This window comes from Corvus kubaryi, unplaced genomic scaffold (assembly GCF_017639235.1).
Source record: "Corvus kubaryi isolate FWS band 111438036 unplaced genomic scaffold, C.kubaryi_AGA036_p1.0 37266, whole genome shotgun sequence".
Lineage (NCBI taxonomy): Eukaryota > Metazoa > Chordata > Aves > Passeriformes > Corvidae > Corvus > Corvus kubaryi.
Genome location: NW_024581081.1, coordinates 3,472,971 through 3,487,669, shown reverse-complemented (window position 1 = coordinate 3,487,669; position 14,699 = coordinate 3,472,971). Strand labels below are relative to the sequence as shown.

Here is a 14,699-nt window from a genome sequence, read left to right as displayed (position 1 = left end):
CCCCCCCCCCCCCCGCCCCAATAAAAAAGAAAAAAAAAGCACCACCTGCCAACATTTGGAAAAGCAACAGCGGACTATTACCTCTATCTTTAATTTTCACTCACACTCAGATGAATGAGCAAGGAAGGGGGAGACCTCAACAGCCCCTCTAGACATGGGGCTGAATTGATGGGATTGTGATTTGTAGGATTTCTCCACTTAGTCCCTGCCTCCTACTTGCTCTCCAGCCACTCCAAAGTCTCTTCCCCTCTCTTTAACCAGCGATTTCTTTCAATCTCTCTCTCTTCCTCTCTGTGTCTCTCTCCCTCACACTCTCCCTCTCTCTCTACATACACTCATCTCCCTGGAGAGAGAGAGAGGAGAAACTCAACTCCCAAACACCGACCAGATGTCGAAGAAACGCAAAGCCCTGGAGGGCGGCGGAGCCCCGCTCCCCCCCGAGGACCCCAGAGCCTGCTTTGGGGCCGGCGAGGAGCAAGGTAGGGCGGCGGAGGCCTGCAGGTGGCCGGGCGGCTGGCAGCTGGGAGCCCACCGCAGGGACGTGTCGGCCTGGCTGGCCTCCTGCAGCCCACCCACATTGGGGTGACTTGGGCGCTTAGGCCAGGCTGCTCCCACCGCCGGGCACAGAACTGCAGGGCTGCTCCCACCACAGCGACACTCAACTTGTGAGAGGGGAAGGGTTACGGGGGGGAAAGGGAAGGGGTGAAGGGAAGGGGGTGTGGGAGGCTGGCTGAGGGGAATGGCAGGTCTGCCAAGCAGTCCAGGCTCCCTTCCCCATTGCAGTTTGTCACTGGCATGGGCATAGCCACACTGCCTCATTGATTTGTAGCTTGTGTAAATCTGTTTGCAGTGCGCTCCTAGCCTGGGCAGCGAATGAGCTATAGGCACCTAATAGATACGTTGTGGCTTTGCGTGGGTCCAGTGTCCTCCAGCAAGCCCTCGTCCCCGGTATGATTTTGCTTGCGTCATGTTGGGGCTTCAAATGCCCCTCTTGTAGCGCCATTTGCACCCAGCTAAAGTTGGTTTTGCTGTAATTTTCAAGCTCCAAGTATTTGTGGTGAAAGCTGTTCTGTACTTTTTGACAAAATAATATGAACATAGCAGCCAAGTGGTGTAAAATCAGCTGTGCACACAAGTGTGAGGGAGTTCTGCAGCCGAATTTCTTGTTGTTCAGCCAGCCCAGTGGGTTCCCTTCCTTTGTGTTTATTTTAACAAAGTGGGCCCAGATGAACCAAGCTGAGCTACAGGGCTTTGGGCTTGTGGCTGTAATGCAGAGAGGAGAGGAAAATACTGGTTGGATCCAGAGCAGTGTTTCAGGCTTTTGTGAGTCGCTCTGGTGGGAGATGGTGGGTGTGTGGTGGGTTCAGATGACGATGTGAGTATGTCTCTGTGCATGCTTGAATTCAGAAACATGGTGTTTTTGCTTGGGCAGGTGTACACAGAGCAGAGAGGGATGGAATGGATGTGTTCTCCAACATGGAGTCTGTGGCCCTTTTTGTAAATGATGTGAAGGATCCTAATGTCACAAAACACCCACATCATGAAATTCCCTTACCACTATGGATGTTTCTGCTTTTTGGAAGGAAATGTTTCCAGCACAGTGGTTGGTGTGTTCTTCTGGTTTCATTAGAAAGGAGCACTGAAATTCACCATTTCTCTTAAAAGATATGGTTTAGGGTTTATGTGGTTGTTGGTTTTTAATTGCTTGGCTCTCTCACAAGAAAATAACATGTTCATATTTTCTTGCCATTTCTCTGCTTGAGACTAATCTTGACATGGGAGGGACATTTTCAGACCCTGTCAATGACTTTATATGCATGACAGCATTCAATGTTTTTGCAATGTGGAATTTTGCTATTACTAACCTGGAAAATCTTACCTCTTTGTCAGCAATAGAGGAGGTTAAATACAGAAAGGACATTCAGCAGAGATTCAGCATTCAGAAAGTTTGGTATAGATTACATGCAATTTTAATCTAAATGTATGCCAGTAGTGGGTATAGAAGCACCTTACACGTTATTGTGATGCAGAGATTTTTGCCTGGTTAGAATTTTTTTTAAGTGCTTTTTTTTTTAAACTCCACAATAATATTTTCTGTAACACTTCTGGTTATGTAACAAGAAACAGAAAACATAATATAACTTTAACACAGGATTGTTTTTTTCCTTGATTTCAGTATGCACAAAACAAATGAAATGGAAAGTGAAAAAAGACTTAATAAAGTATTGATGTGTATCTAAAGGGAGTAAATGAGGTATCATTTTCCTCATAAGGGGACGCAATGTATTTTGTAAATCAGACTGATTAAAAACTTGTGTTTTGCACCTAGATAATCTAGGCTCATGTCTTTTCTGACACAGTAAATGATGAAATAAGGTTAAAAAATGTAATTTTATTTCTGAGCTTAAATATATTTTTGTGAACTTCTGTTTATTTTCTTCCTCCCATTTTACAAGAAGGAATGTTGCTTGTTAATTACATTGTCTGTGACTATGTAACTGTAGAAACCATTAAGAGTGTGCAATGTATCACAGTCTTGTAGGGAATGTATTTTTGTGTAAGATGGTGGGTGTGAGACTTTCTAAAGGCATGAGATGGGAAGGGGTTTTTTTTGATTAATCTTAAGCATCTTACTAAGAAGCATTGTGCTCTTACAGCAGGTTTACTACCTCTGTGGAGAAGGCATACTCACTAAGGTTGGAGGGCAAGTGTGTAGTGTTTGCCTAGAAGTACGGAGAAATCCTGTAACACCTGGGGTTTAGCATTAAAGCGTGTGTGCGTTGGGAGCAGGGAGGCAGGGAAGGGGAAATGGGCATTAGTAAACCAAGGGAAGAAAAACAGAGAGCTCAGATTTCTGGAGGCTGCCAAATCCTGTATTCCTGCAGAAGTTGAATGCGGAAGCCTGGCTGTCCTCAGCTAACGAGGTGACTTCTTTCAGTGACAGAAGCGTGAATGCGTGACAGCCTGGCTCCAGGTTTGCCATTTTATGCTTCTGTGTTACCTGGTAAGCTGAGAGCAGGTGCTGCTAACAGAGGAGTCTCAGACCCTTTTGAGGGTCTGCACTTCTGTTCTGAAATATTAAGGGAGCGTGGACTAATTCTTAGCTGCTCCAGACTGTGTTGGATATTTGGCCAACTGAAGTGTGCGCTTGCAGAGTTTCATTCAGCTCTTGTTTATCCTCACTTGGCAAGGCTGTGGGTGGATAGACACTATGTAGACCACAATACAGATTTTTCAAAGTTCCTTGGTGTGGCTTTGTTTTTATTCTCCTTCAAAATCTTTTATGAAGGACTCTGTAACCCATACTGTAACCTTGCCTTTTATTGTGGGGTCTGATGCTGTACATTCCAAGCCTCGCTGGTGTGGAGAGGAGATAAGGGATGAGACTGCTCTATATCTCCCACCTTCTCAGCAGCAACAGCCTGAACCTGTCTGTCTAATTCAAGGCACTTCACTGCTTCACCTTATTAAGGGGTAGGCTTATAAGTCTCATTCCCATAATCTCTGAAAACACAGTGGCATTTTTTGGGGAGAATTCAGGTTTGTACACGAGCTGAATTGCCTCTCAGAGGTGCCCCTTTCTTTCCCTTGATTGTGCATGAAGCTTAGGGTAACTATACTGGTTTATTCATACCAATTAAAGTGGCAGAAATTCCAGCAAAGCTGGGAAGGTCTTAGTGGAGAAACCAGATATGGTTGTTCAGTGTGATACCCACCATGGAGAAGGTGGGACTTGTCTGTTGAAACTCAGCTCTCTGCACACCGTTTATAGTGAGGAAGCAGAACATTTCTAGGGATCACTTCATCTCTTCCTGAAGTGGAAGTCTACATTTAGTCAGCAGAATCAGATCTGAGAAGTGCTGTTTCTGCCAATTGGATATAAAAGTAGTCCAAACATCTAGCATTGGACGTAGACAGCTGTATTTCAGCAGATGACTCCTGACTTTTGACAGATCTTTAAGGCTTCAGTGAAAGTCAAATGACAAAGATATTTTTCTGCTGAATTCGAAGCAGAGGACTTCCCTTCTGGCAAAAGTTCTTTTGCTCAAGCTTGTAGCACAAAAAAACCTGAAGAAGGGTCTTCGTTCTGTGAATCACTGTTTTCTCCGAGTGTGTTGAAGGCTAGTGTAGACAATGTGAAAATGGAGGGTGTTGGTTTAAAAACAAACAAATAAAATACGGACAATTCTCAGGACCAAATGCAATATGATCTCGTGCCTAAATTATACAGTAATACTGCTCACAATTTTCCAGCAGTTTCTGGATAGAGTGCAAATACAGTATTTTGGAAATTTTCTTGCAGAGATTTTTGAGCATGATGGATTCAAGGAAGGAGCAATCTATGAATTCTCATTGGACTGCTCTTTCTCTATTTACATTTTGTATGAAGATAAATAAATTAATTTCTTCCACTTCCCCTGTGGTCCAGTTGTTCAGATGGTCTCCATTGTCACAAATGCGAGTTATAGTTGACAGTTTTCTGTGCTTTACAAAATTGGTCACTAAAGAGAGAACTGTTGCAAAACTCCTCCAGAGACAAAGCTGAACTCCTGTCTGCCCACAAGTAACCTTTAAGATGTGATTACTTTTTTTGATTTCAAAGGTACTGACAATTTACATAGAAGTTAATCATGGGCATAAGGAAACGTTTTCAAGATTTTGATGGTCTTAGTTATTATTAATCAAAGCCCTCTTGAGGGTCCCTTCTAATGGAAGGGATACTTCCCTAGTAATTACTAGGGGGAGCAGTTTATACTAAGCTATTGTCTCTGACTAACACTTGATGATTTGTATGAGTGCTTAGCATTCACATATGTTTTGACATTTGGTATTAAATTCTGATTATTATTATTAAATCCTAATTTGGGATTGTCAGGCCCAGGAAACCAAGTTCTGTCCTGTAATTGAAGGGCTACATTGATTTAATGAAAATCAGAATTCCACCCAACTTCTGAATTACAGTTTTCCAAATACTCATTCTTCATCAATACAATTAGTTAGAGTATTTATTCAATTTGTTGTTTGATTAAGCAAGTGAATACTGTGATTCCTTAGAGCTCTGAACACTGTAGTTGATATTCATTTCTCTGATACAGGTAGAAAAGCAAAGCAGTTCTTCCTTTGGCAGTTCTTCCCTTGTGTGTGTGATTTGTGGCTTCAGCTTCTTGCATACTTGCTTTTCTCCATCCTCTGTGTCCTGACCATTCTTTTCTTTCCACTTAGCTTCTGATCCCTGAAACAAACAAGCCCCCTCTGTCTCTGGATCATATTCTGGAAGATCTGGCTAATCAGAGTTAAGGTGTTTAGCCACAGAGGCTTATGTGTTTGTGAGGGCATGGGAAAGGGAAGGGAATTATTGTACAGCTTGGGGTTTGTGCCGATACTGTAATAACACAGAAAGAAGTGATCCTTTCGACTCCATTCACAGGGAGAAGCTTGTGTCACCAGAAAAAAGAAGAAGACAAAAGAATTGCATCAACAGCTTATTAGGGGTTTTGTTAATGGAAAAGAAACCATGCTTTCTAAAGCTGATTAGCTCAATGGGTACTGATAATTTCCTGTGTTTAATTTTTTTTTAAAATCTTTTTCTTCTGAGACAGTCAAGGATCTGCCTTCCAGATGCTGTGAACAATCTATGGGGTCTAACTTTTTCAGAGGATTCGATTTAATATGCTGAAAAAGATGACAGTTTTACCAAATTACTTCAATTTATGTGAAGCTGCAAACTCAGAATGCCAGAAAAATATAAAGCTAAGGAGAATTCAAAATGTTTGGGAAGAGCGATCAGGGGCAAATATATCTGCAGTGGTTGGAACAGTGTTGTAAGTGGTCTCTGGAAAAACACCTTCCTCAGGCGTTGCTGCTGACATGCCTTCCCGTCCACTGTGTCTTAAAGACTGTTGAGGAGCTTTTCTATTCCCACTTGTTTGAGAGAGGTGTGCTAATGTGTGCCTCGGTATAAGTTTATGAGCCTTGTTTGAAGTAAAATACAAAGGCTAATGCTTGAGCATTATGCTGAGTCGGTGTTTCCATGTAGGAGGGGCCTTTTCTGCCAAGCAGTGCAGTACTGCCTAGTACAGCTTGGTCTTTAGCTGCTGCTAGCCAGTCTTGAGGTCACTATCTGCATTCTAGGGGGAAAAAGCTATCCCAGCAGACATGAGAGGCAGAGCCATAGGGAAAGGGGTGATATTTCAAGTACCTGACATAGTTGCTTTGGTTGGAAGGTATGACTTTGGGGGAATTGCAGACTTGCCCTATAAATAAATTTATCCAAACATTTAAAAAGTGGAGATGACTTTTTAATTATTTGTGGGCACTTAGATATTTCAGCTATGCTGGTCATATAGCATGAATGGCAATGCTATAAAAACACCCACTGAGACAGAAATCATAATTTCAGCAAAAAAGCAGTGAAGAAGTCTCCTGAGTAGCTATTAAAAATGGTGCTTTGGTTAAATAACCAGAATTTCAAGGACAAACATATCACAAAGCTTTGTGATAATTGTTTGAGACTCTGCTTTGGGCTCCATGAAGTTGTAGAGTACTTATTACGATGGCGGTGCTGTAGTCTCATTTCCATCTGCCAGTGAGCTAAAGAAGTCCATCCTGGCTGGCCCCAGCCTGCAGATGGTGATACTCCAGTGTACTAGGAAGTGTTAACTCAGTGTAGCAACTACTGTTAAATGCAATAAAGTTGTGCAGTTGGTGAGTCCATACCTGGTGGTTGCTCTCTCTACCTAGAGAGGCAATGGGGAAAGAGCAGCTCTGAAAATCAGCTTCAATGAAGACGTCCTCCTGACTGCACAATGAGCCTGAGTAGCCTTCCAAAGAGGACTAGGACTAGTCTTTGGAGAACCTGGTCCTCAGCTGGCCTCAGGTGCTCCCCTGACTGGTCGGGTGCTGCCTGGGAAATGGAGAACCCTGGCTGACAGAGGAGGAAGACCCTTGATTTGGGATGTCTTCTCACACTTGAAGAAAAAGCTAAATAGGGAGGGCAGCATGAAGGTGAGAAGATTATAAAGGAAATGAAACAAAAAATGTAAAAGCTTTGCAGGTTTCCTTTAACTTCTGGTAGTTAAAGGAAAATTGTGTGAATCTCCTGGATTTACTGGGAACGGATTACATTGTTTCTGTTTGTTTTTTCATAGCCGTTTTCCTCCTTCTAAATTAAATAAATAAAGCTGCTTCCCTATTCCTGGTCAGCAAAGGAATGTGCATCTGCCATTACTATGACATGTGTGAGGGAGAGTCCTGGTCCCCTGTTACAGTGTCCACATTCACCTGATCACTCTGTGTTGACAGGAGGATGAGTTGTATTGATTACACCACCATGCTATAGTTTCTGAACACATCTGAGTCCAGTACTTCTGTATGGGAAGGGAGTAGAGATGCAAAAGGCAAGTGACATGTAAATGCAGATGTATTTACTTTTTAAAGGCATTGTGTTAATACACGAGAATAGAGACTAATTTCTAATGAAGCACTTGTTCATTAATGAAGTCACTTCGTGTTTTCACCCTCTGGCCTTAAAGTTTCTGTACTATTTGAGCATACTCCTGTTTTTAAGTTACTAGGGATAATGTAGAAAGCTTGGCAGCTCAATGAGCAACAGTTGTGGCTTTATGCTGGAGGAGCAGAAGAGAGATGCTGTCTGGGTGTGATGGGCTAGAATACAGTTGGTTTGTGCATTTATTACTTCAGTCACAGTGTGATGGCTAATAATGTTGACATTTAAGGTGTGTCCACACACTGGGCAATTGAGCTTGTGCTCCTGAGCCCATTCCTAGTATGTCTGATAACATGTGGAATGAGCAGCTGTATTTCAGGCGTCAAGCTGCATTAAAGCCATCCACACTGTGTTTTACTTGACTACTGTATCATAGCTGAGGGGCAGCTGGCAATGGATTGATTCTTTCTTACATTGTTTTCAGTTTGTATTGGGCCCAGATACAATACAGGAAAGTTAAAACCAGTACAATATGGATCAGAGGTGGATACATGATGACACTATGAAGTAATAGTTACAACAAATGAAAGCGGAAACAATCCTCAGAAAGCAGCCTTAAGGGAAGACCTACTTGAGTTTAGAGATGAAGGTAGAAAAATGATAAAGTGAAGATGTCATGACACCTGGAGAAGGCAAACTCTGCATGAGCAGAGGCTGAATATCAGAAGAACACTATCTTCAAGAATAGCTCTTTTTTCATAGTCATGATTATGCACTTGTTTTAGTCTTATGTAGCTGTTAGGTTAGAGTAACAAATCCAACTGTTCTTTTTGGAATCGGGTTGGTTTTCTAGGCTTTGCCCATGCCAAGTCTGATTTATTTTTCACTTTTACTATTTATTCACCTGCATTTCTTTTCTGTCATATTTCCTTTAGTATAGATACAGCCAAGATAGGCTTATGCTATAATTATTATTCAGGCTTTGCAGATCTGCTCTGTATGTCATTAATCACTTTCTAATGTTATGTTTTGGAACTAAAGATTGCAAATTAGTAAGTTCAGATGGTAGGTCTCTGTTTTAACAGTCCATGCAAGCTCTCCAGCTGTCTTTGGGGAAAAAAGCTAATAACTTATAGGTGGGCTTCAACTTTGTGTGACCTTGCCATAAGTGGGACTAGGAGCATTCACACCTAGAGGCTGCATAGAAACGATTGATGCGTTGGTCTTCCTACTGCTTTTCAGCTCTTTTGTGCCATCTATATTAGACTGCATGAGTACTTGTAGTCTCTTTCAAGGGCAAACTAAAAACAGGTTCCCAGAGTTGCATTGTGGCTTGTCTGGGAAGTGATAACTAACAGCTGAATGTGTCTGCAGAGTGGCCTCAGTTGAGTGGAGTGAGCTGTGAATAGTTCTCACTTCTTCATTGATCTTCCTTGATTTCTTAAGAACCTCAGTAACTTCTTGGAAACAAGAGAAATGTTGTGCAGGCCAATTTTTGCATTCATTAACTCCAGACCCTTGCCTACAGTATTTTGGAGATGTTGGTAGATTTTGTTTTGTTTTGTTTTGCTTGGTTCTCTTCACTGTATGTGAAGAACTGCAACATTTTCTTGCAATGAAACTTCTGATTCCAGGAGATAGTGCTGTGGCCCAGGTAGGGTTTTGAGGCAGATCATGTGGATTGTGTTAGGTTCTGGTCATGGTGCCTAAAAAAGGTTAATTCTTAATATCCAGATTGTTCTCTGCAGGAGGTCCTATTTGAATGTTGGCTATTATTATATTACTTGTCCTTTGACTCGCAGAACCTGTTAGTTTCAAACTGTATATGCTTACCTTGGCACTTGAAAACACTTGGGATTTCAGTGCTATATGCAAGAACCACATGCTGAAGTTTAGGCAAGGAGTGGAAGGTGCACAGGAGACACAAACACCTGACTAGATGAAGGGCCTGTAGCTGGCACACTGACAATGTCAGTGTGCAGCCCTGCAGATTTAAAACTACACAGGAAGATAACTGTGACCTAGCCACACACCTTCCTTTGCCACATCTGGGGGAAGGAGACTCACTGCAGTTAGTCTGCAGAGATAGTTAAAAAGCTACAGGTCATCATCATTTTCTCTTTACTTTGTGAAATACAAAGGCACAGTCCTGGCTGGTGGTAGCTAGTACTTCCAAAGAAACCTAAACGTACACCTCTGCTAATGCTGTACACCTAGTCTGGAAAAGATTTTCATGAAGATGTGAAGCTGCTAAATTGAAGGCAGGGGTAGATTAACACTGCAAAGAGACTAATGTAGTTATACATATATATATGCTGTATACAACATTTTTTGGGGGGTTTTGAAGGGCCCAAGCATCTAGATAATCCTTTGTCTTGGCCTCAGAAGCTAATGATGTAAGTGGCTTCTAGTATGCCGCTGCCATATTCTCACAGAATGCTTTCAACAAACGCCATTCATTCTGCAACTGCAACCCAAGCATTGGGTGTTCCCAAGATTTTCCTTGGCAGGACTATGTCCTGTTGCCTTCTCACTCCCAGGTAACTGGACAGTAATTAGGAAAAGGCTGTGCCTCACTGGTTTTTTAAAGGCAGAAGATGTGTGACACTTAACCTTTTTTAAATTGTTAAAGAATTATAGCAGTCATTTTTGGCTGGGAAACTGCAGTATAAGCAGTGCTAATCCTAAAGCATTATATATTTTTAATTTGGGATTATAATAGGCTAGGATAGGAAGAAAAAAAATTGTAAAGCTTAGCATGAAGGAATATTTAATTTTATTCCGGAAACTTTCTGGCAAAAATCCCCTGGATCTGCACAGAATCTACAGATTTAAGATGTCTTTGCACAGCCAGAGGCTGAGATCATGGCTGTCTAAGTAGAGTTGGATATTCTCATATCTGCCAAGTTTAGCCTTAAATAAATAAATGAAAAAAAGGTCATGCTTCATGCTTTGTTCAAACTCTTGAGATGGTTCTAACTTAATATTCTAGAAGATAGTGACCTCCCTTTGAAGATTCTGTCCTCCTGCTCAAAATCCTGCATGGAACCAAGAAAGTAGCTGTTTAAATGAAGCCATGAAATGTCTGAAGGTACTTTCTGGAATCCTTTAAAATGACCATGGTTCAAGAAATATGCCCTGCTTACTGCCAGGAGTGCAGTAAAGTCAGTCACTAGAAATCTATTAGTCGTGGGCAATTGCAAGTCCGTTACCCAACATTAACCCACAAAAAAGAAAATTAACACAGTTAAGAGTAGTTTTTGCCAGAGAAAGATGAACAAATAGGAGCAGAAGCTGAGTGGGAAGCTTCTAGCAGCAGGAGGGGGGAACTGTAAAGATCATCTGTTCAGACGTGTTTTTTTATTTCTCCCCCTGCAACTCCCCAGGTATCTCTCTCTCACTCATGATTTTAAAGACACAGATGCAAATATACCTAATAGCTACTGTGAAATCTGTAATAACAATCAACTAGCCAGGAGGCAGTTTTCAAGGACCACTGTGATTGAGGGTAATGTTTTTACAATGACGTCATGTCCAAAGACAGCCTCAGCTGATGGCAAACTTGTACTTGAGCACTGAATAAGCACCGTGTCTTGCGTGGTCCCTGCTCCAGAGAGGGTGCAATCTAATAAATCTGGCACACACATACATGGCTGTATTTTTAAAATTGCTCATTTTATAGATTTTGGGTTTGTTTTTTTGTGTGTTTGAAGTCATTTGTAGTCCTCTTTCTTTACCTCCCTCTATTTACTCATCTCTTCTCTTGATACTTCAGCAAGTCAGTTTTGTCCAAAGTGCTTTTTTTCAAACGCACAGAAGTGCTATCAAGTCGTGTGAAGGCAAACACGAGATCAACAGAAGGGAAGCAGCACATGGGGCAGAGTGTGTTTTCTGGTAGGTCTGCAAAGAGAGTAGGAAGTCTGGTCTGCTTGCTCTTATCTTCTCCTTTATTTACAGTTTTCTGATAGAATTTCCCTTTTCCTCAGAAATGCCCCTCTTTGTGAAAGTCAGCTGCATCTGTGCTCTGTGACACTGTCACTGTTCAAATGGCAGGGTGGAACAGAGTATGGAGAGGAAAGTATCCAAAGTCAAACAAATTCAAGTAGGATTTGGCCAGAGTGTTTTGAATGGATACCTGCAAGCCAAAAAGCCAAGGAAAAATGTCTTGCCTTGTGCTATGTTCATAGTCATGGCAAACCACGTAGGGTCTCACGTGGCATTTTGTGAGCTCCAAAGCAATGAGCTCTGTTTTCAAGTACCTACAGGCAGTTCAGGTCTTTGCAAGCTTGTCATGACTCGGCTTGAATGGCACCAGGTAGCTTATGCAAATTAAAATGTGAAACAGTTCATGGTTCTTTCTGGTATGGTAAGATGGTTCTTTAAACTATGTTATGATTTGAAGGTGACTCTTCACTGAGTTTAATATCCCATCTCCTTTTACTAAAACCAAAAGTCAGTATTTTTAAAAGTAATTCTATTAGACATACATAAATTCTTGTTTGATCAACCTTTTTGTCTGAAACGAAATGTATTTAAAAGTAACCAAATGTTCTTAGTATTTTAGTCTGCTGTGAAAACTTTTTGTATTACCCCCCAAAAAGAGAAGAGAAGGTCATTCACTCATTAAAACACCTTTCTGGGGGTATTTAGAGACATCTTTTGTTTACCATTAGAGAGTATTGTTTTAAGGTGATTGGGTTTTGTTTATTTTCTGCTGCCCACTAAATAGAGTTGAAGGGAAACAAAACCCACTTGGTCATCAGGAAGAATGGTTTACTGGTGGGGCTTGTTTTTTTTTTTCTTGTGTGGTTTTCTTTTTTTTGAGGGGTGGTGGTGGTGTTTGTTAATTATAAAAAAAAAAAAAATTAACAAAACTTTTGTAAATTTTTGTACATTCCATGCAAAAGAATTTAGAAAAGATAATGGGCTTGAGTAAGTGTTACTGAGGAGGATACCAGGAAGGTTATAACAGTACAAGTTTACTATAGAGTTGTGTTTGACCAGTGGAGATCTTTGCTCCTGGTTGTGGTGATACATAAAACAAGGAGGGGTTTTCAGCATGGCTCTTGGAACACAGGCTGGATTTTATTCCTTGCAATAAAGAAAAAAATAATGATTTTTATCCAGATTTACTGAGAGTAGAAATCCAGGAAAAAATCCAATCAGATATGACTTTGTTTTACAGCTTCCTCCACCATATTTCTGTTTTTCCAAGTTGTATTATTCCTTTTTTAGTTTTTCTGTCTAAAATGATCTCCAATTTCTCTTATGGAATGCTGTCTGGGCTTTCCTCCTCTCCAGTTGCTCATGCTTAATTTATAAAATTTGAATAAGTGCTACAATAACATATAAGCTAATGATTTTCCTTACCATTTTCTTCCATCCTCCAGATGTATCTGAAATATCACATGGTACAGAAAGTTAATTTTGAAATAAATGGGCTGGGCTGGACTATATAAATTCCTTAACTACTTGGATATCAGCTGGGGGAAAATGATGTCAGGTCATCACTGGAAACTACTGGCACAGCTCTGATTTTCAGTAACTTTCAGTTCTCTTAAGCTTTCTCATTTTATTAGAAAATCGGAGACATTAAGTAATTGCATAAAAGGGGATGCTATGGTGGTGCTGTTACAAGTGCTGCTGAACTCCACAGGAGCGGTGCCAGGGGTTACTAGAGATGGGATATGTCTGGAGCATGGCATTTGTAAAACTCCAAAAGTTATTTCTGAAGTCCTTTGTAAGTTTTTAATACTTGTAATGATAAGCCTACATATTATTAATATCAGGTTAGGTTTATGGGGTTTTTTGTCGTTTTCGTTGTTGGGGTTTTTGTGGTTGTTTTTTCTTTTGTAAGTAGTTTTTTGTTCCTTAACTGTTATGTCTTAGAAGATTCCACTTATTTTTATTTAAATTATGACCAGATATGATGGGTTTTACCATATTATGACCAACCCTTCAGCTGAGGTCAGAAGTTATGAATGTCTTCAGCTATTTTATCAGCTCCGTGAACTTGAAAAAAGCAGATATTTCTCTCTTGCAGTTTGTTAATCACTGAAGAGCACAAAGACATCAGGGTGAGGCTGAGTAGCCCCAAATGTCTTTTTGTGCTGCCTACACGTTATTGTAGTTGTACCCATCTTCATTCATTCTGCTTTCTTCTGCTTTATCAACCTGGTAAAAACTCCTCTCCTTCCTTGTCCTCTTTCTAAATCTACCTTGCTTTCTAGAGCATGGCCGTCTTTTCAGATTTGGGGCTTGGTAAGGAATGGGTTAGGGAGTGAAGAAGGAGAGAGAGAGGAGTTTTGGTATCAACTCCATCTCATTCTGTAGACTGAATTCTGCTATTACTTATACTGGTTTGTTTCATTTGGGCTTTTGTATTTTGAAATAACTTAGGAGTTTGTCAGGCAGCAGAAGATGAGACACACCAAGTCTGTAAAAAATAACTGAATTATCCAGGTGGAGCAGATGATATTTAGTGCAAGTTCAAAGTTGTATTGAAAGAATAGGGGAAATGGTTACAAGACTGGAGTGAGATATAGATATTTGTAATAATAATTGAAAAAATTTGCTATGCTTGTAAAGTCTGAAACCTGTGGAAAAACTGGTTTTGTCCTTATTTGTTTTTCTTACCCCAGAATTCCTCAGCTTGAACATTGGTATTGGTTAACTACAGGCCATAACTTCTCCATCTGTCAGACAAAATACTCTTACTTGCTGAAATCTGTAGAATTTATTAATTTATTTTTTTTACTTCTTTAAGATGATAACTTATACCACAAGTGATATAAATTTGGTAATTTAGGTATATATTGATATTTAGCTTTCTTTTCCAAATCTAAATTATTAAGTTCAGTATTTTGAATTTTAGCATGGCTAGGAATAGAATTTTATTTCTGCTCTTGACCTCATCCTTACTGACAAGGTACAGATAATGGTACATGAAAGTAAGCCACATCCTTAAAATGTTGGGGGAAAATTTTAAAGTTAGAAATATTGCATTGGCCAGAACAACTGGGCTGTGCTTAACTGATCTAGAACAACAAATGGTGTTGCTCGGGAAAATAAGTTTGGGTTGAACGTTCATGTAACGTTCTTAACCTTGCTTGAGCTGGTCAGGGTTCTACTATGAATATTCCTGATGTGATGTTTAAGGTGATTGAATTGAATCTGGCATGAGACTCTAAGCAACAATTATTGAAATAAAGACTTCCTTTTGAATAAAATGTGCACTAACCCCCCCCCCCCG

At 40.5% G+C, this 14,699-nt stretch overlaps 1 protein-coding gene across 1 annotated transcript in view; it reads left to right on the top strand.

Moving 5' to 3' along the window:
* Nucleotides 1-326: 326 nt before the first annotated feature.
* PDE10A (phosphodiesterase 10A) overlaps nt 327-14,699 on the top strand; it is a 354,338-nt gene continuing 339,965 nt past the window's right edge. The window contains exon 1 of the mRNA XM_042025094.1: nt 327-479. Coding sequence (XP_041881028.1) covers nt 389-479 — 91 coding nt within the window. The 5' untranslated portion in view covers nt 327-388. The remainder of the gene's footprint in view (nt 480-14,699) is intronic.